Source organism: Pristis pectinata, chromosome 1 (assembly GCF_009764475.1).
Source record: "Pristis pectinata isolate sPriPec2 chromosome 1, sPriPec2.1.pri, whole genome shotgun sequence".
In the NCBI taxonomy this organism is placed as follows: Eukaryota; Metazoa; Chordata; class Chondrichthyes; order Rhinopristiformes; family Pristidae; genus Pristis; species Pristis pectinata.
This window is the reverse complement of record NC_067405.1, coordinates 2,439,831-2,465,021: the sequence shown is the minus strand read 5'-3', so window position 1 is coordinate 2,465,021 and position 25,191 is coordinate 2,439,831. Positions and strand designations below refer to the sequence as shown.

Here is a 25,191-nt window from a genome sequence, read left to right as displayed (position 1 = left end):
GAGGGCCGGAGAGGCTCAGAGACTATTCGAGACAGAAGTAGACAGTGGGACGTTAAGGTAATCAGTGGATGTGAGGTTCAGGCAGAGTGGTGCTGAGGTAGAAGATCAGAACTGATCTTATTCATTGGAAGAGCAAGCTTGAGGGGCCAGCATCATAGGAGGAGGACATTTGGCCATTGAGTCTGTGCCAGCCCACAGAGGAAGCCCATTCCCCCACTAATTTCTCTGTAGTCCATTATTCCCATCTACTCCTCCAGATTCTATCCCTCACCTATACACTAGGGACAATTTACAGTGGCCAGTTAATGTCTTTGGGATGTGGGGGGGAAACCAGAACTCCCGGGGGAAACCCACGGAGTCACAGGGAGAACGTGCAAACCCCACGCAGACAGCGCCGGAGGTCAGGACTGAACCCAGGTCTCTGGCGCTGTGACCCTGTGTCAATCATGATCCTCCCTCCCTGTCCTTGATGATGTCACTGGTCTGAATGAATCGGTGTGGAGGAACAGCTGAGTCTGCTCACGTTATATCAGCTCTCCAACCTACCTCCTCCACCGCTTCGCAACCGCAGGAGATGCTACACCAATCCCTTCACCTCTTCCCTCCCCACCACCCAGGGGAAGCAGTGATTCACTCGCACTCCTTCCAGTCCAGTGTACTGTGTCCACCATGTGGTCTCCTCTGCACTGGACAAACCACACACAGGTTGGGTGTTTGCTTTGTGGACCACCTTCAGGGGCAACCCTGAGCTTCCCGTTGCCCGCCACTGTAATTCCCAGTCCCACTCCCACACTGACCATCGGTCTGAGGCTCCTGCACTGTTACAATGGGGCACAACGCAAGCTTGAGGAATAGCACCTCTTCTTTTTTGACAAGGTCCTGTATAATTGGTTTATCGAGAAAGTTCGGATGCATGGGGTCAGTGGACAATTGGCTGTGTGGATCCAGAACTGGCTTGCCTGTAGAAGACAAAGGGTGGTGGTTGAAGGGACTTATTCGTGCTGGAGGACTGTGAGTAGTGGTGGTCCACAGGGATCTGTGCTGGGACCTCTGCTGTTTGTGATGTACCTGGAAGAGTATGTTGATGGATGGGTTAGTAAATTTTCAGACGATACCAAGATTGGTGGAGTTGTGAATAGTGTAGAAGACTGGCGACGAATACAGTATGATATAGATCAGTTGCAGATGTGGGCAGAGAAATGGCTGATGGAGTTTAACCGGATAAATGTGCGGCGTTGCATCTTGGTAGGACTAATGTCAAGAGGCAGTACACTCTTAAGGGCAAGACCCTTAACAGTATTGAAGAGCAGAGAGACCTTGGGGTGCAAGTCCATGACTCATTGAAAGTGGCTACACAGGTAGACAGATTGGTTAAGAAGGCTTATGGAATGCTTGCATTTATTAATCAGGGTACTTAGGAGTCAAGAAGTTATGATCCATCTCTATAGAACTCTGGTTAGACCGCATTTAGAGTTGCATGCAATTGTGGTCACCTCACTATAGGAAGGATGTCGAGGCTTTAGAGAGGGTGCTGAGGAGGTTTACTAGGATGCTGCCTGGATTAGAGGGCATGTGCTATCAGGAGCACATGTTTGAATTCAGAGATTTCCGTTCCCTTATCATCACAGACAGAATTACAACCCGGCTTTGTTCTCAACCAGCAACATCTCACCTTTGTCGCCAATTGCTGCATTGATATGTTTCTTTAAAATTGACACACCAAGGAGACCTTTAGTCTGAAGTAGTGCTCAAGGAATACACCTGTTACTCAAGGTACCAGCTAACAACTGACTACCGGAGTCTGGGTACAACACAGAATACAGACCAGTACGGCACAGGAACAGGCCCTTTGGCCCACCATGTCTGCGCTGAACACGATGCCAAATTAAACTAAATCCCTTCTGCCTGCACATGGTTCATATCTGTTGAGTTCCTCCAACAGTTTGCTTTCTGACTGTGGGTCCAGCACTATCCAGAGGGAGATACACAGCTCCGGAGGAGACCCCCTCATGTGAGGGAGAGCTCCACTGAGCATTGACTGAGATCATCTAATGACAACGAGAGAGAGAGAGAGAGAGAGAGAGAGAGAGAGGTTTGTTCAAATTCTTTATTATCCATTACCCACAATGATAAATACGTTTCTCTGTCAGGGAGAGAACATTTCACCAGAAGCATCCAATCCAAAGCCACAGAAATGTGTGTTGTCCCAGCAACAGAAGCACCAATCAAAGAGCCTTGTGCAACATCGAACACCCAGGGCTGAGGTGTGAGGCAAGGAAAGTGGAGGGAGGGGAGACTAGGGGAGTGGAGCCCGAGGAACTGCTGGCTGAGTTTGTAGTGCTGGATGGGATAGACAGAGGGAGGGAGACCAGAGGGATCCCACAGTTTGAGGGACTGAGGGAGGGGGATTCCACAGTTTGAGGGAGAGGGAGTCCCTCAGTTTGAGGGAGGTGGTGTCCCACAGAATGAGGGATGGAGCAAGGGGAAGTCCCAGAGTTTGAGGACTGAGGGAGGGAGAGTACCTCAATTTGAGGGATGGAGGGAGGGGGAGTCCCACAGTATGAGGGACTGAGGGAGGGTGTGTCCCACAGAATGAGGGATGGAGGGAGGGGGTGTCCCACAGTATGAGGGACTGATGAAGGAGTGTCCCACAGTATGAGGGACTGAGGGAGGGGTGACTGAGGAATGGAGTGAAGGGGAACTAAATAAGTAAGAGGTGGTTGAGGACACAGGGAGGAGGGAGTGTGGGTTGGATGAGGAATTGGAGATGAGGATGGGGGCCTGGGGAAGCGGTGCTGGGGATGGAGATGAGCAGATTAGGACTAAGTTAAAGAACGCATGAAAGGCCAGGAGAGTGAGTGTTGAGCATGGTTCTGAGGGCAGAGTTACTGGAGCATCTCCTACACGGCCCAGTGTTGGACTTGAAGTTGGATTCCAATGACCGTCTCGCTGAGGCCAAGCTGTCTGCCGTTGGCGAGGAGGCAGTGTTCCCATGTGTGTGCAGGCCGCGGGATCGTTCCATCCCTTTCAACGCCCTCTTTGGTATCCGAGGAGACATTAATCTAATTGAAAAATAAAAAGTTGTTTATTGATTGGGGATGAAAATGAACCCCTTCCCACTGGCCTGTCCTTGGAGAATAACCCTGGCCTCGGGCTCCTCTTGTCCAGACATATTTCACACCGAGACCGGGTTGGGAATAGATCTGTCTCCAAAAGGCAATGACCTGTTGGGACCTGCAGCCTAGCAGTTGGCTCCAGTTTGGTGAGAAAACACTGAGGAATTGGTTTGGAACCATGAGCAGCTCTTCGTCATTCATAAGCAGGAGTCAGAGGTGAAATGTGAGAGGACAGAGGTGAAAGGTCCCAATGGAATTTGGGACAATGGGACTTGTTCCCCAAGCCCCTCCACCCCAGTGTCTTCCTCACCTTGTGTCTGTTAGAGACAACAATTGACTGATGGGGTGGCCATTATCTCTGTTATTGTTGGATCAGGGGGTTGGGATATGTGGACCCCACCCACCTGGGACATTCTCCCTTCTCTCCTCTTCCATCGGGTAGAAGATACAGGAGCCTGAGGGCACGTACCACCAGGCTCAAGGACAGCTTCTACCCCACCGTGATAAGACTATTGAACGGTTCCCCTATACCATGAGATGGACTCTGACCTCACGATCTACCTTGTTGTGACCTTGCACCTTATTGCACTGCACTTTCTCTGTAGCTGTGACACTTTACTCTGTACTGTTATTGTTTTTACCTGTACTACATCAATGCACTCTGTACTAACCCAATGTAACTGCACTGTGTAATGAATTGACCTGTACGATCAGTTTGTAAGACAAGCTTTTCATTGTACCTCGGTACAAGTGAAATTAATAAACCTTGGTTCTTGGACCTTGGTTCCCACACATCTGAGGACGCACTGTGTTCTCCTGGAGTCTGGCACTGATCGTCAGAAGTAGCTCAAATGGCAACTGTTCTGAACATTAATTGTGATAAAATGGAATCTCTCCCCACCCCCTCCAACTCTCTCTGGAACCCCACCCCCTCAGTCCTGCCACCCCTGCTCAGGTTGGCAGCCCTGTCATGAAGAAAGGTGGGCTATTGGTGATGTCCACTCATAGGAACTTGAAGCTCTCAACCCTCTCGACCTCAGCACCATTGACGTAGACAGGTGCATGTACACCGCCCCCTTTCCTGAAGTCAATGACCAGATCTTTTGTTTTGCTGACATTGAGGGAAAGGTTGTTGCCATGGCACCATGCCAGTAGGTTCTCTATGTGTGAAACAGTGTGGATGGAAGGGAGATCTTGTTAGGGTAATGAGGGAGCTGATCGGGGAAGAAAGATGAAAAGGGGAGATCAGTACCATAGGGTTCATTAAAAAAAGCAACACTCTGTTATAAGAAAAGTATGGGGGAGAATTGAGGGAGGTGCCAAAGGCTTTTAGAAGCAAATATTCCTGGAACGTAGGAGATTGAGGGGTGACCTGATAGAGGTGTATAAGACCATGAGGGGCATAGACAGGGTGAAAGCACACAGTCTTTTTCCCAGGGAGAAGGGGGATATAAAAACAAGAGGGCATAGGTTTAAGATCAGAGGCAAGGGATTTAAAAGGGACATCAGGGGCAGCTTCTTTACGCAATTTGTAACGAGCTGCCAGAAAGCAGGGTTGAGGCGGGCACATTAACGACGTTTAAAAGCCATCTGGATACGTCCGTGGATAGGAAAGGTTTACAGGGCTATGGGCCAAATGCCGGCAGATGGGACCAGCTCGCTGGGCAACACTGTCGGCATGGATGAGTTGGGCCGAAGGGCCTGTTTCTGTGCTGTAAGCCTCTGTGACTCTATTACAGAAATATGAAATAAAAGCAGAGTTATGGTAACACTCCCCAGGTCAGGCAGCATCTGTGGAGACAGAAGAACAGTGACAATGTTTCTGGCCAATGACCTTTCCTCAGTTCTGATGAAAAGCCATTGATCTGAAACATTGATTCTGCTTCTCTCTCCACAGACACAGCTCAGTATTTGAGGCATTCTCTGCTGTTATATGAATGCAAAATGCCTCAATGGCGGGGGGGGGGGGTGAGGGGGTAGGGTGAACTAGTGAACTTGGGGGAAGAGCTGCTGGAGATCTTCAGTATTTGGGAATGGTTTAATTGGGTCAATGCAGAGATGTTTCTAGTTTGGGGTGACCAGAACCATTGGCCGTCAGTCTACAATGGCAATAAATGTGGTCAGGAATTTGGGAGAGAATTCTTTCCCCGGAGGGTGAGGATCTCTCACTGCCTTGGTAAAGCAGCCAACAAGGCTCTGACCTCCCAGCTCCTATATTCTATGAAGGCTCTCCTGTATACTCTCTTCATCTACCTGCGCTGCCATCTTCAGAGATAATGGACTTGTACACCAATAGTTGGAATGGAATTAGCCTGGATTTTGTGGATGGGACATTTTTAGATAACATTCTAGATGTGGATTTGGTAACAGTGAACTCAGAATGAACAGGAGTGCAAACAGTTAAATTGATCAGTTGACTGCAAGACAGCATTGTGGATTATCTTAGAGGATCAGAAAGAATGAGCATAATCAACAACCCCACCCACCCAGGACGTTCTCTCTTCTTCCCCCTCCATTAGGGAGAAGATACAAAAGCCTGAAAGCATGTACCACAGGCTCAAGGATAGCTTCTATAAGACTATTGAACAGTTCCCTAGTACAATAAGAAAGACTCTTGACCTCACAATCTACCTTGTAATGGCCTTGCACCTTATTGTCTGCCTGCACTGCACTTCTCTGTAGCTGTGACACTTTACTCTGCGTTTTACCCTGTACTACCTCAATGCACTGTTGTAATGTATTGACCTATATGGACGGCATGCAAAACAAAGTTTTTCACTGTACCTCAGTACATGTGACAATAATAAACCGATTTACCAAAAGTTGTGAAATGTTTTCACACTTACTGATTCTAAGCTGTGATCTGGTTGAGCTTGTCCTGGGACCAGCCACTGTGTTGACCATCCGGACAGTCCCACTGGTTGGAATGCCATCCCTGGAAGGAATGAGGGAACACAAGGGTAAGGATGGGTACCTGGGGTTCATACTTTGCTCTGAGACCAGTGAAACCTGGGAGTGAGTCAATGCACACAACCCGTCACTTGTCAAGTGAATGATTCCTTGGAATTAATTTAGGGATTGGCGTGTAGAAACTTGTCAGGTTGGGTTAAACTAGAAGGTCCATCAGAACCTGTCATGTGTCATCTGTATCTTACCACAGAGGGGAGTAACGGGGAGTTCAGGTCCATGGTCATCTGGGCAATGTAATGAGGCAGACATGCTTGTTTGTGTCAGGATTACAAATGACCTTGTAGGCAGAGACCCATCTGGTTGACCGACGGCATGTTTGGTATGGCAAGTACTCTGGTCAATACCGCAATAAATTGCAGAGCCCAGTCCTCACGTCAACCAGCCTACCCTCCAGTGACTCCATCTCTACACTTCCCGCTGCTTTGGGAAAGCAGCCAACATAATCAAGGACTCCTCCCAGCCCAGTCATTCTCTCTCCTCCCTTCTCCCATCAGGCAGAAGATACAAAAGCTTCGGAACATTTGCACCAGGCTCAAGGACAGCTTCTATCCTGCTGTTATCAGAGTCTTGAATGGACCTCTTGTAGGATAAAGCTGAACTCTTGATCTCCCAGTCTCCCTCATTGTGGCCCTTGCACTTTATCTGTCTACCTGCACTGCACTTTACCATAGAGCCATAGAACAGTACAGCACAATACAGGCCCTTCGGCACACCATGTTGTGCCGATTTTCAAACCACACCTAAGACTATCTAACCCCTTCCTTCCACATATCCCTCTAACTTAAATTCCTCCATATGCTTATCTAACAATCTCTTGAACTTGACCAACGTATCAGCCTCCACCACCACCCCAGGCAGCACATTCCATGCACCAACCACTCTCTGGGTGAAAAACCTCCCTCTGACATCTCCTTTGAACTTCCCACCCATTATTTAAAGCCATGCCCTCTTGTATTGAGCATTGGTGCCCTGGGAAAGACGCGCTGGCTGTCCACTCTATCTATTCCTCTTAATATTTTGTATACCTCTATCATGTCTCCCCTCATCCTCCTCCTCTCCAATGAGTAAAGCCCTAGCTCCTTTAGTCTCTCCTCATAATCCATACTCTCTAATCCAGGCAGCATCCTGGTAAATCTCCTCTGCACCTTTTCCAACACCTCCACATCCTTCCTTTAATGAGGCGACCAGAACTGGACACAGTAAGTGCGGCCTAACCAGAGTTTTGTAAAGCTGCTTCATTATTTCGCAGCTCTTAAACTCAATCCCATGATTTATGAAAGCTAACATCCCATAAGCTTTCTTAACTACCCTATCCACCTTGAGGCAACTTTCAGTGATCTGTGGATATGAACCCCCAGATCCCTCTGCTCCTCTACACTGCCCAGAATCCTGCCATTTACCTTGTACTCCGCCTTGGAGTTTGTCCTTCCAAAGTGTACCACCTCACACTTCTCTGGATTGAACTCCATCTGCCACTTCTCAGCCCAGCTCTGCATCCTATCAATATCCCTCTGTAAGCTTCGACAGCCCTCCACACTATCCACAACACCGCCGATCTTTGTGTCGTCTGCAAACTTGCTAACCCAGCCTTCCACCCCTCATCTAAGTCGTTAATAAATATCACAAAAAGTAGAGGTCTCAGAACCTATCCCTGTGGGACACCACTAGTCACAGCCCTCCAATCTGAATGCACTCCCTCCACCACAACCCTCTGCTTTCTACAGGCAAGCCAATTCTGAATCCACACGGCCAAGCTTCCCTGGATCCTTTGGCCTCTAACCTTCTGAAGAAGCCTACCATGTGGAACCTTATCAAATGCCTTACCACATAGACCACATCCACTGCACTACCCTCATCAATCTTCCTGGTCACCTCCTCAAAGAACCCTATCAGGCTTGTGAGGCAAGATCTTCCCTTCACAAAGCCATGCTGGCTGTCCCTAATCAGTCCATGATTCTCTAAATGCTCATAGATCCTATCTCTTAGAATCCTTTCCAACAGCTTACCCACCACAGACGTAAGGCTCACTGGTCTGTAATTCCCTGGACTATCCCTACTACCTTTTGAATAAGGGGACAACATTCGCCACCCTCCAATCCTCCGGTACCATTCCTGTGGACAACAAGGACTCAAAGATCCTAACCAACAGTTCAGCAATCTCCTCCCTCGCCTCATGAAGCAGCCTGGGGAATATTCCGTCAGGCCCTGGGGACTTATCTGTCATAATATTTTCTAACAGTTCCAACACATCCTCTCTCTTGATATCTACATACTCTAGAACATTACCCTCACCAACACTGTCCCCAGCATCATCAAGACCCCTCTCCTTGGTGAATACTGAAGAGAAGTATTCATTGAGAACCTCACCCACTTCGACAGCTTCCAGGCACATCCTCCCACCTTTGTCTTTAATCGGACCTACCTTTACTCTAGCCATCCTTCTGCTCTTCATGTACAAGTAAAAAGCCTTGGGATTCTCCTTAACCCTCACTTGCCAAAGCCTTTTCATGTCCCCTTCTCACTCTCCTCAGCCCCTTCTTAAGCTCCTTCCTTGCTACTCTTATATTCCTCACGAGCCCTGTCTGATCCTTGCTGCTTACACCTTATGTATGCTGCCTTCTTCTTCCTAACTAGTTGTTCCACCTCTCTTGTCAACCATGGTTCCTTCACCCCTGCCATTCCTTCTCTGCCTCACCGGGACAAATTTATCCCTAACATCCTGAAAGAGATCCCTGAACCACAACCACATCTGCATAGTAGATTTCCCTTCAAAAATGTCATCCCAATTTACATAGAACATAGAACACTACAGCACCGTTCAGGCCCTTCAGCCCACAATGTTGTACCGACATTTTATCCTGCTCCAGGATCTATCTAACCTTTCCCTTCCACATAGCCCCCTATTTTTCTATCATTCATGTGACTATCTAAGAGTCTCTTAAATGTCCCTAATGTATCTGCCCCCACAACCTCTGTCGGCAGTGCGTTCCACACCCACCACTCTCTGTGTAAAAAACTTACCCCTGACATCCCCCTGTACTTTCCTCCAATCACCTCAAAATTATGCCCCTTCATGATAGCCATTGTTACACTGGGAAAAAGTCTCTGACTGTCCACTCGATCTATGCCTCTTATCATCTTTTACACCTCTATCAAGTCAACGGCAACTGCTCTCCCAGGCCTCATACATGCCTGGTGTGACATATACAATATATATCCTGCAATTGTAACGGAGATGAGAGCTGCTTTTTAACCCCTTTCTCTTTTTCCAAGCGGATTTATGAGGATGTTGCTGGGACTCAAGGGATTAAGTTATGAAGAGAAGTTGAGTAGGTTGGGACTGTTTTCATTGGAATGTAGGAGAATGAGGGGTGATCTTATCGAGGTTCTCTGTAAGTGTGACACTTTATTCTGTGTTCTGTTTTTCTTTTGTACTATCTCGATGTACTTGTGTACGGAATGATCTGTCTGGCTGGCAGATGAAAACTTTTCACTGTACCTCGGTACATGTGACAGTAATAAGATAGGAACAGGGAGGTGCAAAGTTGATGCTCAAAATCTTTAGAAATCAGCTCCAGCAAACCAGAGGAGAGGTCTCCCTCGCCACTTGGAGAGGCGGGGAGAGATGGGGACAGATCTCACCACTCGTTGGGGCAATGCCCATCCCTCAGCCAACTTCACTGATGATAGTTTATCCGATCAAACGGGATCTTGCTGTGCACACATTAAGTCCTACTTTATATCCTTGTCTGTAGGGCTCTGTGGGGCGTCCCGAGGGGTGGGAAAGGCAGGGTGGATAAGGACGCCAGTGCTGGTTGGGTTTACCTCTCCTCCTCTCCGTCCAGGAGTTTTCGGTAGGTGGCGATCTCCATGTCCAGCGCCATGGTGGCGTTCAGCAGCTCCTGGTGCTCGCGCGCCTGATCCGCCAGGTCAGTCTTCACCTTGCGCAGGGCTTCCTGCAGGTCGTTGATGTGGTTCTTGGCATCCTTGATGGCCATCTGACCCCGGTCCTCCACCTCCACAACGTTCGACTCCAGAGATGCTCTCTGCGGGACACCAACATCTCCTCAGGAAGGTTCTCCACACTCCAGGGGCTCCGGGAGACGGAACCATCTCCCGGACACCCCACCGAGCCAAACCCACCACAAAACTCCCCAAACAGCTCCAGAGGAGGACATTCAGCCCATCAGTCCCATCCCTCCAGTTACCCAGGATGCCCCTCTTGACCACTGTCCCAAAAGTACTTTTCTTACCATTTGAAAAACATCTTCCTTTTGAATATTTTCCTTTATTCTACATAAAAATATTAGAAACTGGGTAAATGGAAGCTATTTTATTGACAGTTAAATTATCCTATCAGAGAAGAAGGATCTGTTGATTATCCAATTACCTGTGGGAGGCAGAACCATGAGGATTGATGGGGCTTAACTAATGGTAGTAGAGCTGGAGTGAGATTTTGGGTAACACCCCCACGGTTACAGCCAATCAATCAACACGAGAAAGCCAAGAGCAGGTTTCCTGCTGTCTGATACCTCTGTACACTGGTAAGGAAGTGGGTCAGACACAGAGTGAAGCTCCCTCTACACTGTCCCATCACACACCTCCCGGAGATATATAAAACAAACTTCTCAGAACAAAATAGCTGCAATCTACATTACTAATTTTGGGTTTGGAACCTCTGGCCCATCGTTTAGTGAGGGGAGCCTCAGAAACAAATTATTTGCATCGATGTTGCGTTGCTGCATGGTGCAGCAACTCTGCACCCACGGCCACCCTTCACTAGTCCAGCACCACCTCAGTTCCCTACCTGGTTCTGAAGCCCGTCAATGTCCGACTTCAACCTCTGCAGCACCCGGTTGAGTTCAGCAGCCTCGTTCTTGGTGTTGCGCAGGTCATCGTTCTGTCTGGCTTTGTCATTCTCCAGGTCCTGTAACTGTGCACAGGCAGCATGCAGTCAGCAACGGCGTTACTGACCAGGACAGCCATGTGTGTGTCTGACTGACCACTGGGCCTGCACAGAGAACTGGTTGGTGATTTGAGGTTACAATGCTTTTATAGGGTGTCCTGAGGTAGGAAAAGGCGCTATAAGAATGTAAGTTCCTTCTTGCCCAGAGGGATGACATGTATTTAAGGAAGGTTAAATAAGTTGAAGGAATCCATGAGAAATGGCAGAGCATTGAGTGTAGGAGTTGGGAAGTTATATTGCAGTTATATAAGACATTGGTGAGGTCACACTTGTACTGTGTACAGTTTTGGTCACCCTGTTATAGGAAAGACGTTATTAAACTAGAAAGAGTGCAAAAAAGATTTACCAGGATGTTGCCTGGACTTGGGGGCCTGAGTTACAAGGAGAGGTTGTGTAGACCAGGACTTTATTCCCTGGAGCATAGGAGATTGAGGGGTGACCTGATAGAGGTGTATAAGATCATGAGGGGCATAGACAGGGTGAAAGACACAGTCTTTTTCCCAGGGAGGGGGTGCTAAAAACAAGAGGGCATAGGTTTAAGATCAGAGGCGAGAGATTTAAAAGGGACATCAGGGGCAGCTTCTTCACACAAAGGGTGGTGCGTATTTGGAACGAGCTGCCAGAAACAGTGGTTGAGGCAGGCACATCAGCAACGTTTAAAAGCCATCTAGATAAGTCCATGGATAGGAGAGGTTTAGAGGGCTATGGGCCAAACGCAGGCAGATGGGACCAGCTCGCTGGGCAACAAGTCGGCATGGACGAGATGGGCCGAAGGGCCTGTTTCTGTGCTGTATGACTCTTTGACTCTATTCAGAAGTGTAGAGGAACAGGGCAACCTTGGGATGTTGTCGAGTCACAGGGCACAGGCCCTTCGGCCCATTATGCCCATGACAACCATTGAGTATCCACCTACTCTAATCCAATTAAACAGCACTAGGACCATAACCTTGGCAATTTAAGTGCTCGTCTAGCCCCTGAAATGTTGTGAATGTCTCTGCCTCCACCACCGCCTCAGGCAGTGCATTCCTGATTCCAACTACGCTCTGGGTAAAAAAAAGTCTTCCTCAGATCCCCTGTAAACTTCTTACGCCCTGCCCTAGACCTGTGCTCTCCAGTTTTGGACACCCCTGCTCTGCTCACAGATCCCAGAATGTAGCAATGAACATCAGAGAAGTGGTTAAAAATGCATGGTGGATAATTTCCTGTATTACCTGTGGCACAGAATGTAAAAGTCGGGAGGTTATGCTGGGGCAGTGCATTGGGTAGTGCTACTGTCTCACAGGTTCAATCCCCACCTCCAGCGCTGTCTGTGTGGAGTTTGCACATTCTCCCTGTGACCCTGTGGGTTTCCCCCGGATGCTCTGGTTCCCCCCCACATCCCAACGAAGTGTGGGGTCGGTGGGTTAATTGGCCGCTATAAGTTGCCCCCTTTGTGTGTGGGTGTGTGGTAGAGTCTGCTGGTGGAGTTGATGGGAATGTGGGGAGAATGGGTTACAGGGAAGTAAATGGGGAAGGGGCTTCCTCTGTGGGCCAGCACAGATTTGATGGGCCACATGTCCTCCTATGTTGTAAGGAAATATGGAAATTTGCCCCCTCAGGCTTATTCTCGCACTGAGTAAGATCATAGTTGATCTTCTACCTGGGAGCACTGCGTGCAGTTCTGGTCGCCATGCTATGTGATTCAGCTGGAGAGGGGGCAGAAAGGATTCACGAGGATGTTACCGAGACTGGAGGCCTTGAGTTACAAAGAGAGACGGGACAGGCTGGGACTTTTCTCCCTGGAGCGGAGGAGGCTGAGGGGTGACCTGATAGAGGTTTATAGAATCATGGGGTGTAGATAAGGTGGACGGTCACAGTATTTTTCCCAGGGTAGGGGAGTCTAAAAGTCTCCCTAATACCTTCAGGGATCCATAGGCGTGCGCTCCAAGCTTCTTTGGTTTCCTCCTATTTACTGCTTATTTTCTGCTTCCTTTCCTTCCCCAAGTGCATCACCTCACAGTTCTTTGGATTGAAATCCATTTTTGATTAAAAACAATCTAAAATCTCCAACTTCCTCTCGATCAACCACACAGCCCAGGTTTTGTATCATCTGCTGATGGCTGCAGTCTGGATTGTCGATACATTGCATGAAAGCAAAGCACCTAACATGGAGGTCTGTGGAGCCCCACTGCAAACCGTCTTCCAGTCATTTGAGCACCTGTTGACTGCAAACCTTTGCTTTCTGCTGTGTAGCCGGTCCACAACTAGAGGGCACAGGTTTAAGGTGAGAGGGGAAAGATTTTAAAGGGGACCTGAGGGGTAGGTTTTTCACCCAGAGGGTGGTGGGTGTATGGAACGAGCTGCCAGAGGAAGTGGTTGAGGCAGGGACAATAACATTTAAAAGACATTTGGACAGGTACATGGATAGGAAAGGTTTAGAGGGATAGGGGCAAAACACAGGCAAATGGGACTGGCTCATGTCAGCATGGACAGGTTGGTCCGAAGGGGCTGTTTCTGTGCTCTGTGGCTTTATGACCTCAGCACTACGTTTCTGCAGGAGCCTCACATCCTTTGGCTTCCTATGGAAATATGAGAATACATAAAACTGTACACAACACTAGTTGTACCACAACTTGAGGACAAGAGTCATCCTGGTCACCACATTAAAGGGAAGATGGGATTCAGTGGAGAGTAGATTAATGAGGCGGTAGCTGGGACTGAGAAATGATGGCTTGGAGGAAGGATTGGATTGATGGGGTGGTTGTCTTTGGACCAGAGTTTGATGGGAAACTCGATGAGGTGTATAAAATTATGAGCAGCCAAGACAAGAGTAAACCAAGGGATCTTGGGCTACGTCCATGGCTCATTGAAAGTGGCTACACAGATAGACAGGGTGGTTAAGAAGGCTTGTGGAATGTTTGCTTTCATTAATTGAGGTATTGAGTACAGGAGTCAAGAAGTTATGATCCATCTCTATAGAACTCTGGTCAGGCTGCATTTAGAGTATTGCGTGCAATTCTGGTCACCTCACTATAGGAAGGATGTCGAGGCTTTAGAGAGGGTGCTGAGGAGGTTTACTCGGATGCTGCCTGGATTAGAGGGCATGTGCTATCAGGAGAGGCTGGACAAACTTGGGCTCTTTTCTCTGGAGCGGTGGAGACTGAGGGGTGATCTGTTGGAAGTGTATAAAATTATGAGGGGCATAGATAGGGTGGACAAGCAATATCTTTTACCCATTATTGAGTGATCCAATACCAGAGGGCATGCATTTAAGGTGAGGGGGGTAGGTTCAGAACAGATGTGAGTGGTACGTTTTTTACTGAGAGAGTTGTGGATGCCTGGAATGCGTTGACTGATAGGGTGGTGGAGGCAAATTCATTGGGGGCTTTTAAGAGGGGCTTGGATGGGCACATGAATGAGAGGAAAATAGAGGGATATGGGCATTCTGTAGGTAGGAGGAAATAGCTATGTCAGCACGACATTGTGGGCCGAAGGGCCTGTTCTGTGCTGTACTGTTCTATGTTCTAGTTCCCTCAGCAGAGGGGTCTAAAACAAAGGGAACAGATTTAATGTGGAAGCATTGGAGGGGAGGGGAGGGGAGGAAGCATTTTATCCTCCAGAGAGAGCTCCCATCGGGCAGGAGGTACAGAAGCCTGAAGTCCCACACCACCAGGTTCAGGAACAGCTACTTCCCTTCAACCATTCGGTTCTTGAACCAACCAGCACAACCCTAATCACTCGAGTTTAGTAACACCATGACCACTTTGATCACATTGCACTAAAATGGACTTTTTTTGTTCTAATTGCGTTCTTTCTAACAAAAATTGTGTATAATTTATGTTTAATTTATGGTGTTCTTGCGAGTGCGGCTTATCTGATGCTGTGTGCGCGTGATGCTGCTGCAAGTAAGGTTTGCATTGCACCCGTGCACACACGGACTTGTGCAGATGACAATAAACTCGACTTTGACTTTGACTTTGATGGGGGTCTGGCAGAACGGGTGGGCGAGGCAGATTGTAACAGTGTTTGGATGTGCACCTGTAGAGCTGTCACCTGTGGGTCTGTGGATCAGTGCTGGGTGGTGGGCCAAGACTGGGTGGCTCATTTTCATCTGGCACAGGCATGATGGGCTGAATGGCCTCCTTCTGTATCAAAAGTTTTCTCTGATTCCATCTCTGAGGTGGAGGAGGAGGTGAAGGAGGCGAAGGGGACACTTGCCTTTATTGGCCAGGGCTCAGAATACAAGAGCAGGGGGGCACTGCTGGAACTGTATCAACACCAGTGCGGCCCCAGTGAGATTAATGGGACAGATCTGGTCACTGGGGATGGATCCGGTCTCTGGGGATGGATCCGGTCTCTGGGGAAGGATCCGGTCTCTGGGGAAGGATCCGGTCTCTGGGGACAGACTTGGTCACCGGGGACAGACCTGGTCACTGGAGGCAGTTCTGGTCACCACACCACAGGAAGGATGTGACTGCCCCAGCGAGGACATGGAGGGGATTTATGAGGGTGTTGTCCGGTCTGCAGATTGTGAGGAGAGACTGTCCAGGCTGGGACAGAGGGGTCTGAGGGGAGGTTTCACGGAGGTGTGAACGGTGATGGGAGACCCAGACAGGGTGAACAGGAGGGAGTGATTCCCCCAGCAGAGAGGCTGGTAATTGGGGGAGCGCTCTTGAGTTAATTGGTGGAAAGATTAGAGAGGAACTGAGGAAAATGTTTTCACTCAACGTGCGGGGGGATGGGGGAAGGGTTCTGGAGCTTCCTGTCTGTGGCGGGGGGGGGGGGGGGGGGGCGGGTGGAGGCAAAGAACCTCCCCACATGTAGGTTGTGTTCCCAAGGATCACCAGGGCTGAGGAGAAGGAGGAACTCAGGGTCCAATGTTGGCTGCTGTGGAGATAGCGGGCCGTCTGTGCTGTGAGGCTCCAGGGACCCATGAACGGGAACGAGTTTGGTTAATGAATCTCCACAACAATGATGGTGACTGACAGTGACTGGTGGCGACTCACAGTGACTCACGGTGACTGGTGGTTCAGGGACTCACCATATTCTGGTACCAGGCCTCAGCTTCGGCCTTGTTCCTGGCGGTGATGTCCGCGTGCTGCCGTTTCATGTCCTCGATTACGTTCCGCATGTCCAGCTGCCGATTGTTTTTCACTGTTAAGGTGACGGCCGTGGACTGGATCTGAGACTGAAGCTCCTGGATCTCCTGCAATTTCACAGTTTACAACATCATGCAGACATTGCCACTCAGTGCTTCAACACACACATCATTACCTGGTTGGGAGAGTGAAGCCTCCTCCACACCATCCTGTCACACACTCCCGGGGTCAGACACAGAGTGAAGCTCCCTCTACACCGTCCTGTCACACACTCCCGGGGTCAGACACAGGGTGAAGCTCCCTCCACACCGTCCCATCACACACTCCCGGGTCAGACACAGAGTGAAGCTCCCTCCACACCGTCCCATCACACACTCCCAGGGCAGGACAACACAAGACGTCTGGCCAGTTATATTCCACCTTGAAAAATAAAGGACTGCAGATGCTGGAATCTAGATGAAAAACACGATGATGCTGGAGGAACTCAGCAGGCCAGGCAGCATCCGTGGAGAAAAGTAGGCCGTCAACGTTTTGGGTCAGGACCTCTGTGGAACCATTCCTGTGTCTTCTAAGGAGTTGGTTGATGGGTTTGGCTCTGTGTGGTCTGAGTGTGGAGAGGTCAGGAAGGAGTAGACTTCAGGAAGGGGAAGTCGGGAGAACACACACCAGTCCTCATTGAGGGGTCAGCGGTGGAAAGGGTGAGTAGATTCAAGTTCCTGGACTTCAACATCTCAGAGGATCTATCCTGGGCCCAACACACTGATGTAATCACGAAGAAGGCATGCCAGTGGCTCTACTTCATTAGGAGTTTGAGGAGATTCAGTACGTCACCAAAGACTCTTGCAAATTTCTATAGATGTACGGTGGAGAGCATTCTGACTGGTTGCATCACTGCCTGGTATGGAGGCTCCAATGCACAGGATCAAAAGAGGCTGCAGAGGGTTGTAGACTCAGCCAGCTCCATCACGGGCACAACCCTCCCCACCATCGAGGACATCTTCAAGAGGCGGTGTCTCAAGAAGGTGGCATCTGTCACTGAGGACCATCACCACCCGGGACATGCCTGCTTCTCGTTACTACCATCGGGGAGGAGGTACAGGAGCCTGAAGACCCACACCCAACAATTCAGGAACAGCTTCTTCCCCTCTGCCATCAGATTCCTGAATGGTCCATGAACCCATGAACACTCCCCCGTTATTCCTCTTTTGCACTATTGATTTATTTTTGTATGTCTTTACGTCTTGCACTGCGCTGCTGCCGCAAAACAACAAATTTCAGGACATACGTCACTGATAATAAACCTGATTCTGATGATGTGCTCCTCATGGTCACAGATCCCATCGACCTGTGGAAGATCCGCAAGTGCCAGTGGGTCTTCTCGGCTGTGTCCTCTGCATGGATCAATTGGCAGGAATGTCCTGGATACTTGGTAGGTGAGTGGAGGGAGGCCTCCTTGCCAGTGGAGATGAGACCGTTTGCAAGGAGCACCGTGCACCTCGTCTACCTGGGAGTCTACCTGAACCCCACGGAGGAAACCTGGCTGGTGAACTGGTGGGAGCTGGTGGTGAAAGCCACCGCCCAGCTCAAGCACTGGACAGGACTGTTCCCAGTGCTCTCCCATGGGGGCCGAGTGCTGGTCATACACCATCTGGTGACCTCCATGCTGTGGTACCAGTTGGTCACTTTGGTCCCGCTCCCTTCCTTTCCTGCCAACACCCATAAGAATCTGTTGGATTTCTCCCAGGGCGACGGGCAGCACTGGGTCGCTGCTGTAGTTCTGTCTCCTGACTGAGGGCAGTCAGTCGCTGGTGTGTGTCCGAACCCAGATGGTAACTCTCCACCTTCAGGCCCTGCAGAGCTCCCTGTACGGTGACCGTCCTCCCAGATGCCGGGTGCTGGTGATGTATTTTCCCACCAGGGACACGGCCTTCAGGAGGACACAAAGCTCCTGGCCGCCATGCTCCTCTGCGGGAGTCGCCCGTCTTTTACCAGGACTTCTCAAGAGTCTGGGACAAGGTGCCTCCAGTTCAGGACGATCCCCCACCGGCGGAGGGAGAGGCTCTGTCTGCCAGGGCGGCCGGACCAAGGGACGGTGCGGATGGTGGAGGAGAGAACCGCGTATCAACAGGGACTCATGGTCAACTCCTCCAGGTGTCCTGTCACAGTGGGGTCGAGGGGGCTCGTGAGAGTTCGGCTAATTCTGAGGGACTGAGCCCTGCTCAGCTGGAATTGCTTGTGACTCGGGCATTGAGGCCTTCCTTGGGAGCCCATCTTTAAGTATCTGAAGGGGCTGCTCCTCAAGTTCTGATTACACTTCAGGCCCCACTCTCCTGATCTCTGGGCACCCGGCGCAGAGGAGGCAGTGTGTCGGTCAGGAGACTCCCCCGCACTGTTCCTGGGATTGGCCAAGGTCCAAGCAGCAGGCCAGGGCTGTTTCTGTCTGAGTCGGCTGCCTGCCTGCCCCTCTCCTGACGATGTGTCTGTGCCTGGGTGTCCCTGCAGAGAGAGCACTGGGTGTCCACAGGCTCTCTGGAACTGGTGGCTGCTGTGCGGGCCGGACTGTGTCCTGGGCAGGGAGCGCAGTGGATTAATTTGAAAATTATGCAAATATTTCTGATAATACTGACGTAAATATGTAAATAAACCAATCTTCTTAAAACACAGATACAGGGTAGAGTGTCCTACCCAGAGTCACAGCTAAACCAAGTAGATTAGAATCTCAGAACAGTTTGAACACACAGTTTTGGGATAAGCTTACAAAAAATGATGAAGGAATGGTTAGTCACAGAGTGAAGCTCCCTCTACACCGTCCCATCACACACTCTGTGCCGCCCACCCTGACCTGTGTGTGGGAGGTTCCCAGTCCCCGAGAGCGTTTAAGCTGAGGATTTAACGAGAACCCACCTCGGCATACAGCAGCTTCAGGAACTCGATCAGGTTGGTGAGGTATTCCAGCTTGGATTCTAGCTCCACCTTTTGGAAGTAAGACTCATCCACTTCCTGGCCAATGGATTTTCGGGAGAGAGAAGTGATGAGGCTTTCAGTGACAATGCTCTGGATCTGAACTGTCCCCGTGCCCCCATTAACTGTGGTGTGGACAAGTGTCCACTGGTCCAACAACCCCCGGTAGCTCAGACTAGTGTGTGTTCCATACTCCATCCCTCCCAACCCACCGGGATCTCTCAGCCCCCTCCTCCTCCCCATGGAGTCAATCCAGGCCCCAGACTCCTTCAGCTCTCAACTCAACATCGTTTGACAATCAGACCACAGACAAACCCATGACAGACCCTCTCTATGCCTGATTGACTACAGGTGAACCGTGAACAGTTCTCTCTACGTTCAAATGACTACAGGCAGACTGTGAGAGACTGTCCCTACACCTGACTGACTACAGGTGAACCGTGAACAATTCCCTCTACACCTGACAACAGGCAGACTCTGAAAGACTCTCTCTACACCTGACTACAGGCATACTCTCTCTACACCCAAACGACTACAGGCAGACTCTCTCTATACCTGATTGACCACAGGCAGATCATGAACAGACCCTCTCTACCAACTGACTACAGGCAGACTCTCTCTACACCTGACTGATTGCAGGCAGACTCTCTCTACACCTGACTGACTACAGGCAAATCATGAACAGACCCTCATTACACCCAACTGACTACAGGCAGACTCTCTCTACACCTGATTGACTACAGGCAGACCATGAACAGACCCTCTCTACACCTGGCTGATTGCAGGCAGACTCTCTCTACACTTGACTGCAGGCAGACCATGAACAGACCCTCTCTACACCAGACTGACTACAGGCAGACTCGAACAGTCAGCTGCCACCCCACAGGAGACCAACGGATTAGCACCGACCTTCTTGAGAATCACAAACTCATTCTCCAATGTTGTGCGGGTGTTAATCTCGTCCTCGTACTTCTGCTTGAATTCATCGACCATGCGCTGCGTCTGTGTGATCTGCATCTTCAGCCGGTCTCTCTCCCTCTCCAGGTCAGACAGCTGCTGTTTCAGTTTGCTGCAGAAGAGGTTCACGATCTTGTCGGCATTGGACTTGTAGGTGTCCCCCTGCTGCAGGAGCTCCCAGCGGGTCTGCAACACCTGGTTCTCCTGCTCCAGCCTCCGAACCTGCACAGGGCAAGAAGGGGGCACGACTGACCCTTGACTCCTCCCACCAAATCAGGCCCCAGAGGTGAGCACACTCTCCCTTCAGTGTCCCTGCTTCTTGTCCATTCACACAACCACAGAGTAGTTACTGAACAGAAGGAGGCAGTTCAGCCCATCGAGTATGCTGCTCAAAGAGCAGTCCCATCCACCCACTAATTTCCCCTTGTCATCTACTAGAACCATAGAACCATAGAACAGCACAGAAAACAGGCCGTTCGGCGCTTCTAGTCTGTGCCGAATCTTTATTCCGCTAGTCCCATTGACCTGCATCCAGTCCATAACCCTCCAGACCTCTCCTGTCCATGTATCCATCCAATTTATTCTTAAAACTTAAGAGTGAGCCCGCATTTACCACGTCAGTGGCAGCCCGTTCCACACTCCCACCACTCTCTGAGTGAAGAAGTTTCCCCTAATGTTCCCCCTAAACCTTTCCCCTTTCACCCTGAAGCCATGTCCTCTCGTACTTATCTCTCCTGATCTAGGTGGAAAGAGCCTACTCACATTTACTCTGTCTATGCCCCTCATAATTTTGTAAACCTCTATCAAATCTCCCCTCATTTTTCTGCGCTCCAAGGAATAAAGTCCTAACCTGTTCAATCTTTCCCTGTAACTCAACTCCTGAAGACCCGGCAACATTCTAGTAAATCTCCTCTGCACTCTTTCAGTCTCCCCACACTCTCATCAACTCCAACTGACAAAAGGTGACATTGGTCAAAAAGCACTTTATATAGATATACAATTACGATTTTCTGTACAAAGATAACATTCGTGATTTTATTATCAAAATTAACTTGTGTGTAATAACTCTTAACTCTCCCCTGATTCTGTCAATCACCTACACACCAGGGGCGAGTGACCCACTGACCCCGCACGTCTTTGGGATGTGAGAGGAAATGGGAGTACCCAGGGGAAACCCACGCAGTCACTGGGAGAGCGGGCAAACTCCACGCAGACAGTGCCGGGGCTCAGGATCGAACCCATGTCTTTGTGAGGCAGCTGCACTACGGTGGCACCCATTGGTGTGGGTGTCTTCAGCTGCTGCTCTCCCAGTGCTGGAATCTTCTTCCCAGACCTCTGCCTCAGCAACTCCTGCTTAAAGATGGTCCTCAAATCTTCCTCTATGGACATTCTTGGACATTATTGGTGTGAAGATTCTTCTGACACCTTCCTCTCTTAATGCTGCTCTATAACGGGGATTGTTGTTGAACCTGTAGACCCACAACAGGCTGCAGGAGCTGCCCATCAGAGAGACCCTTTCTGAGCCATAATGTGTGTGTGTGAGCAGGTTGGTTAACTGCAGAGGCTTCATAATATCCCCTCTGACAGTATAACAGGATAACAGCAACTGCTCTGCCTAGGACTGCAAGAAACTGCAGAGAGTTGTGGACACAGCCCAGCGCATCACGGACACCAGCCTCCCCTCCTTGGACTCTGTCTTTACCTCTTGTTGGCTTGGTGAAGCAGCCGGCATAATCAAAGACCCCACCCACCTGGGTCACTCTCTCTTCTCTCCTCTTCCATCGCGTAGAAGGGAGCCTGAGGGCACGTACCACCAGACTTAAGGACAGCTTCTACCCCACTGTGATAAGACTATTGAACGGTTCCCTTATACGATGAGATGGACTCTGACCTCACAATCTACCTTGTGACCTTGCACCTTATTGCACTGCACTTTCTCTGTAGCTGTGACACTTTATTCTGTACTGTTATTGTTTTTACCTGTACTACATCAATGCACTCTGTACTAACCCAATGTAACTGCACTGTGTGATGAATTGACCTGTATGATCAGTATGCAAGACAAGTTTTTCACTGTACCTTGGTACAAGTGACAATAATAAACCAATACCAATACTTGGAGCACTGTGTACAGTTTGGGTCACCTGTTTTTGGAAAGACGTGGTTAAACTGGAAATATTTATGAGGATGTTGCCAAGACTCGAGGGCCTGAGTTATTGGGAGAGGTTGGGCAGGCTCGGTCTTTATTCCTTGGAGCGTAGGAGAATGAAGGGTGATCCTACAGAGGTTTATAAAATCATGAGAGGCACAGATAAGGTGGATGGTAACAGTCTTTTCCCCAGGGGAGGGGAGTCCAAAATGAAGGGGCATAGGTTTAGGGTGAGAGGGGAAAGATTTAAAAGGGTCCCGAGGTGCAACTTTTTCACGCAGAGGTTGGTGAGTGTACGGAACGAGCTGCCAAAGGAAGTGGGTGAGGCAGGTACAACAGTATCATTTAAGAAGCACTCGGATCGGTACATGGAGGGACGGGGCTTAGAGGGATATGGGCCGAATGCAGGAAATTGGGACGAGCTGGGTGGGCACTGTGGTCGGCATGGACTGGTTGGGCCGAAGGGCCTGTATCCGTGCTGCATTGCTCTATGACTCTAACCAATCAATCTTTCAACTCCACAGTAAGTGAGTGAGACTCCAGAGAGGACCATATGGTGGCTGGGAGGTGCTCGACTGTTGCATAGGGGTGGTACTGAGGGAGGGTCACACTGAGAGAGGGCAGTACTGAGGGAGGGGTGGTACTGAGGGAGGGTCACACTGAGAGAGGGGTGGTACTGAGAGAGGGTCACACTGTCCCACTCACGGGATCTTAGCAATTCTTCCATGTTGGTGTGTGTCAGGTCTGAAGGGGGGTGGGGTGGGGTGGAGTGGCAGTGGGGTGGGTCAGTCTAGTCTCTCAGGGACTGCAGTTACACTGAGGTGTATCAGGGGTGGAGATGGGAGCAGGAGTGGCAACTCACTGCTGGGAGCCACACTACCTGGAGCCTGAGGGCACGTACCACAAGGCTTAAGGACAGCTTCTACCCCACTGTGGTAAGACTATTGAACGGTTCCCTTATACTATGAGATGGACTCTGACCTCACAATCTACCTTGTTGTGACCTTGCACCTTATTGCACTGCACTTTCTCTGTAGCTGTGACACTTTACTCTGTACTGTTATTGTTTTTACCTGTACTACATCAATGCACTCTGTACTAACTCAGTGTAACTGCACTGTGTAATGAATTGACCTGTACGATCAGTGTGCAAGACAAGTTTTTCACTGTACCTCGGTACAAGTGACAATAATAAACCAATTCCAATACCAATACCTGGAGACAGAGAAGGGGCGCGTCCTCGGGTCCTGAGGCCAATTAACCAGCCACATTATTTCTAGATTTCCTGATCACATTGAGGGAGACTATTCGGCCCCTGGAGTCTATCTATACCCCCCGCGCTATCTGCCCGTTGACGTTGCTGTTTATGGGATCTTGCTGTGCGCAGCCTGGCTGCACCCAAGTTTTGTTTTTCAATCCAATGTGGAGAAAGGCGCCATGTAAATGCAGCGCCTGCCCGTGTGTTCCCGAGCGCTCGGTACTGGCCGCCCCGGGGATCACCTCCCTGCCCCCGGCCGGCGGGCTGGGCAGAGGCGCTGCCCGCGGTCCCGGCGGGCGGACCCTCTGACCTCCCCGGGAGAGGGAGCGCCGAATCCGCCGCGGAGCCCTCGGCTCTGGGTCTGGGGCGAGCAGATTCCGGGGCTCCGGGCGGTGGGGTCCGTGGGTTTGGGGCCCCCAGAGGACCTGGAACGGGACGGGTCCGTGGTTTAGTGGGTCTCGGGATTTGCGGAGTCCTGGATATTGCGAGTCCCGGGATTTCTGGAACTGGATATTGCGGATGTCGGGATCTTCAGGTCTTGGGATTCTGCGGGTTCTTGGATATTATGGGTCTCGGGATCTGCGGGACTCGGGATTTTGCGGGTTCTTGGATATTATGGGTCTCGGGATCTGCGGGACTCGGGATTTTGCGGGTTCTTGGATATTATGGGTCTCGGGATCTGCGGGACTCGGGATTTTGCGGATTCCTAGATATTGTCGATCTCAGGATTTGCGGCTTCCCGGATTTTACGTGTCCAGGGATTTGCGGGACTGAATATTGCCGTTCACGGGTTTTCCGCCTCTCAGCATTTGCGGGTCCCAGGATCCTACAGGTTCCGGGATATTGCGGATCTGGATATTTGCGGGTCCCGGGATTTACCTGTCCCAAGATTTTGCGGGTCCCGGGATATGGAGGTCCCTGGTTCTGCGGGGCTCTGGATTTGCGGGTCCCAGGATTTTGCGGGTTTCGGGGTTTTTCAGGTCTCTTGTATTCGCGGCTCCCGGCATTTGCGGTCTCTGGATTTTAAGGGTCCATGGATTTTGCGGATCTCGGGATTTGTAGTTCCCGGAACTTGCGGGTCCTGGGATTTTAAAGGTCCCGGGATTTTGCGGATCTCGGTACTTGCGGCTCCCTACATTTTCTGGATCCCGGGATTTGCGGATCCCTGGATATTGCGGATTTCTGGAAGTTGGGCATCCCGGGATTTGCGGTCCCTGGATATTACGGGCCCTGGTATTTTGCGGGGGTCTGGATTTGCGGCTCCCGGTGCAGTGTCGGTGCTGCCCACCTGTCCGATCAGCTCCGAGAAGCGGTTGTTCAGCCCTTTGATATCTTCTTTCTCCTGGTTCCGCACCGCCCGGCCCTGCGCATCCACTTCTACCCGCGGCTCCTCCGGCAGCAGCATGGTGTTGTTGGTGAAGGACCGCGGCACCGTGCGGAGGGTCGGCATCCGCTGCAGCGACTGGCTGCTGTACCGCGACATGGCAACGGGTCCTGAGCTCCACCGCGAGTACCGCCGCTCTGCAGCCTCCGGTCCCTTTAACGGCTCATTTACATGGGCCCCGCCCCCTCGATCTCCCATTGGACGCTGTGAGGGGCGGGGCTCTAATGGGACCGCACCTTTCGCTTATTAATTAGTCTTTGGGAGTTGCAGCGGGCTGCAATTGGACGATAGAACTGTCAGTCATACCAGGACACCAGGGACATATAAGCAGAAGTTCACCTGAGCCCAAGAG

At 50.4% G+C, this 25,191-nt stretch overlaps 1 protein-coding gene across 1 annotated transcript; it reads right to left on the bottom strand.

Moving 5' to 3' along the window:
* Nucleotides 1–2,093: 2,093 nt before the first annotated feature.
* On the bottom strand, nucleotides 2,094–24,974 carry LOC127569718 (keratin, type II cytoskeletal 8-like). The gene is made up of 8 exons (XM_052014533.1): nucleotides 24,744–24,974; nucleotides 20,001–20,270; nucleotides 19,035–19,130; nucleotides 16,073–16,237; nucleotides 10,894–11,019; nucleotides 9,912–10,132; nucleotides 5,963–6,051; nucleotides 2,094–3,062 (listed from the first exon to the last, which is right to left on the bottom strand). Exons 1-8 carry the CDS (start codon nucleotides 24,936–24,938, stop codon nucleotides 3,058–3,060), a joined length of 1,167 nt encoding a protein of 388 aa, XP_051870493.1. The 5' UTR covers nucleotides 24,939–24,974; the 3' UTR covers nucleotides 2,094–3,057.
* Between the last annotated feature and the right edge of the window lie 217 nt (nucleotides 24,975–25,191).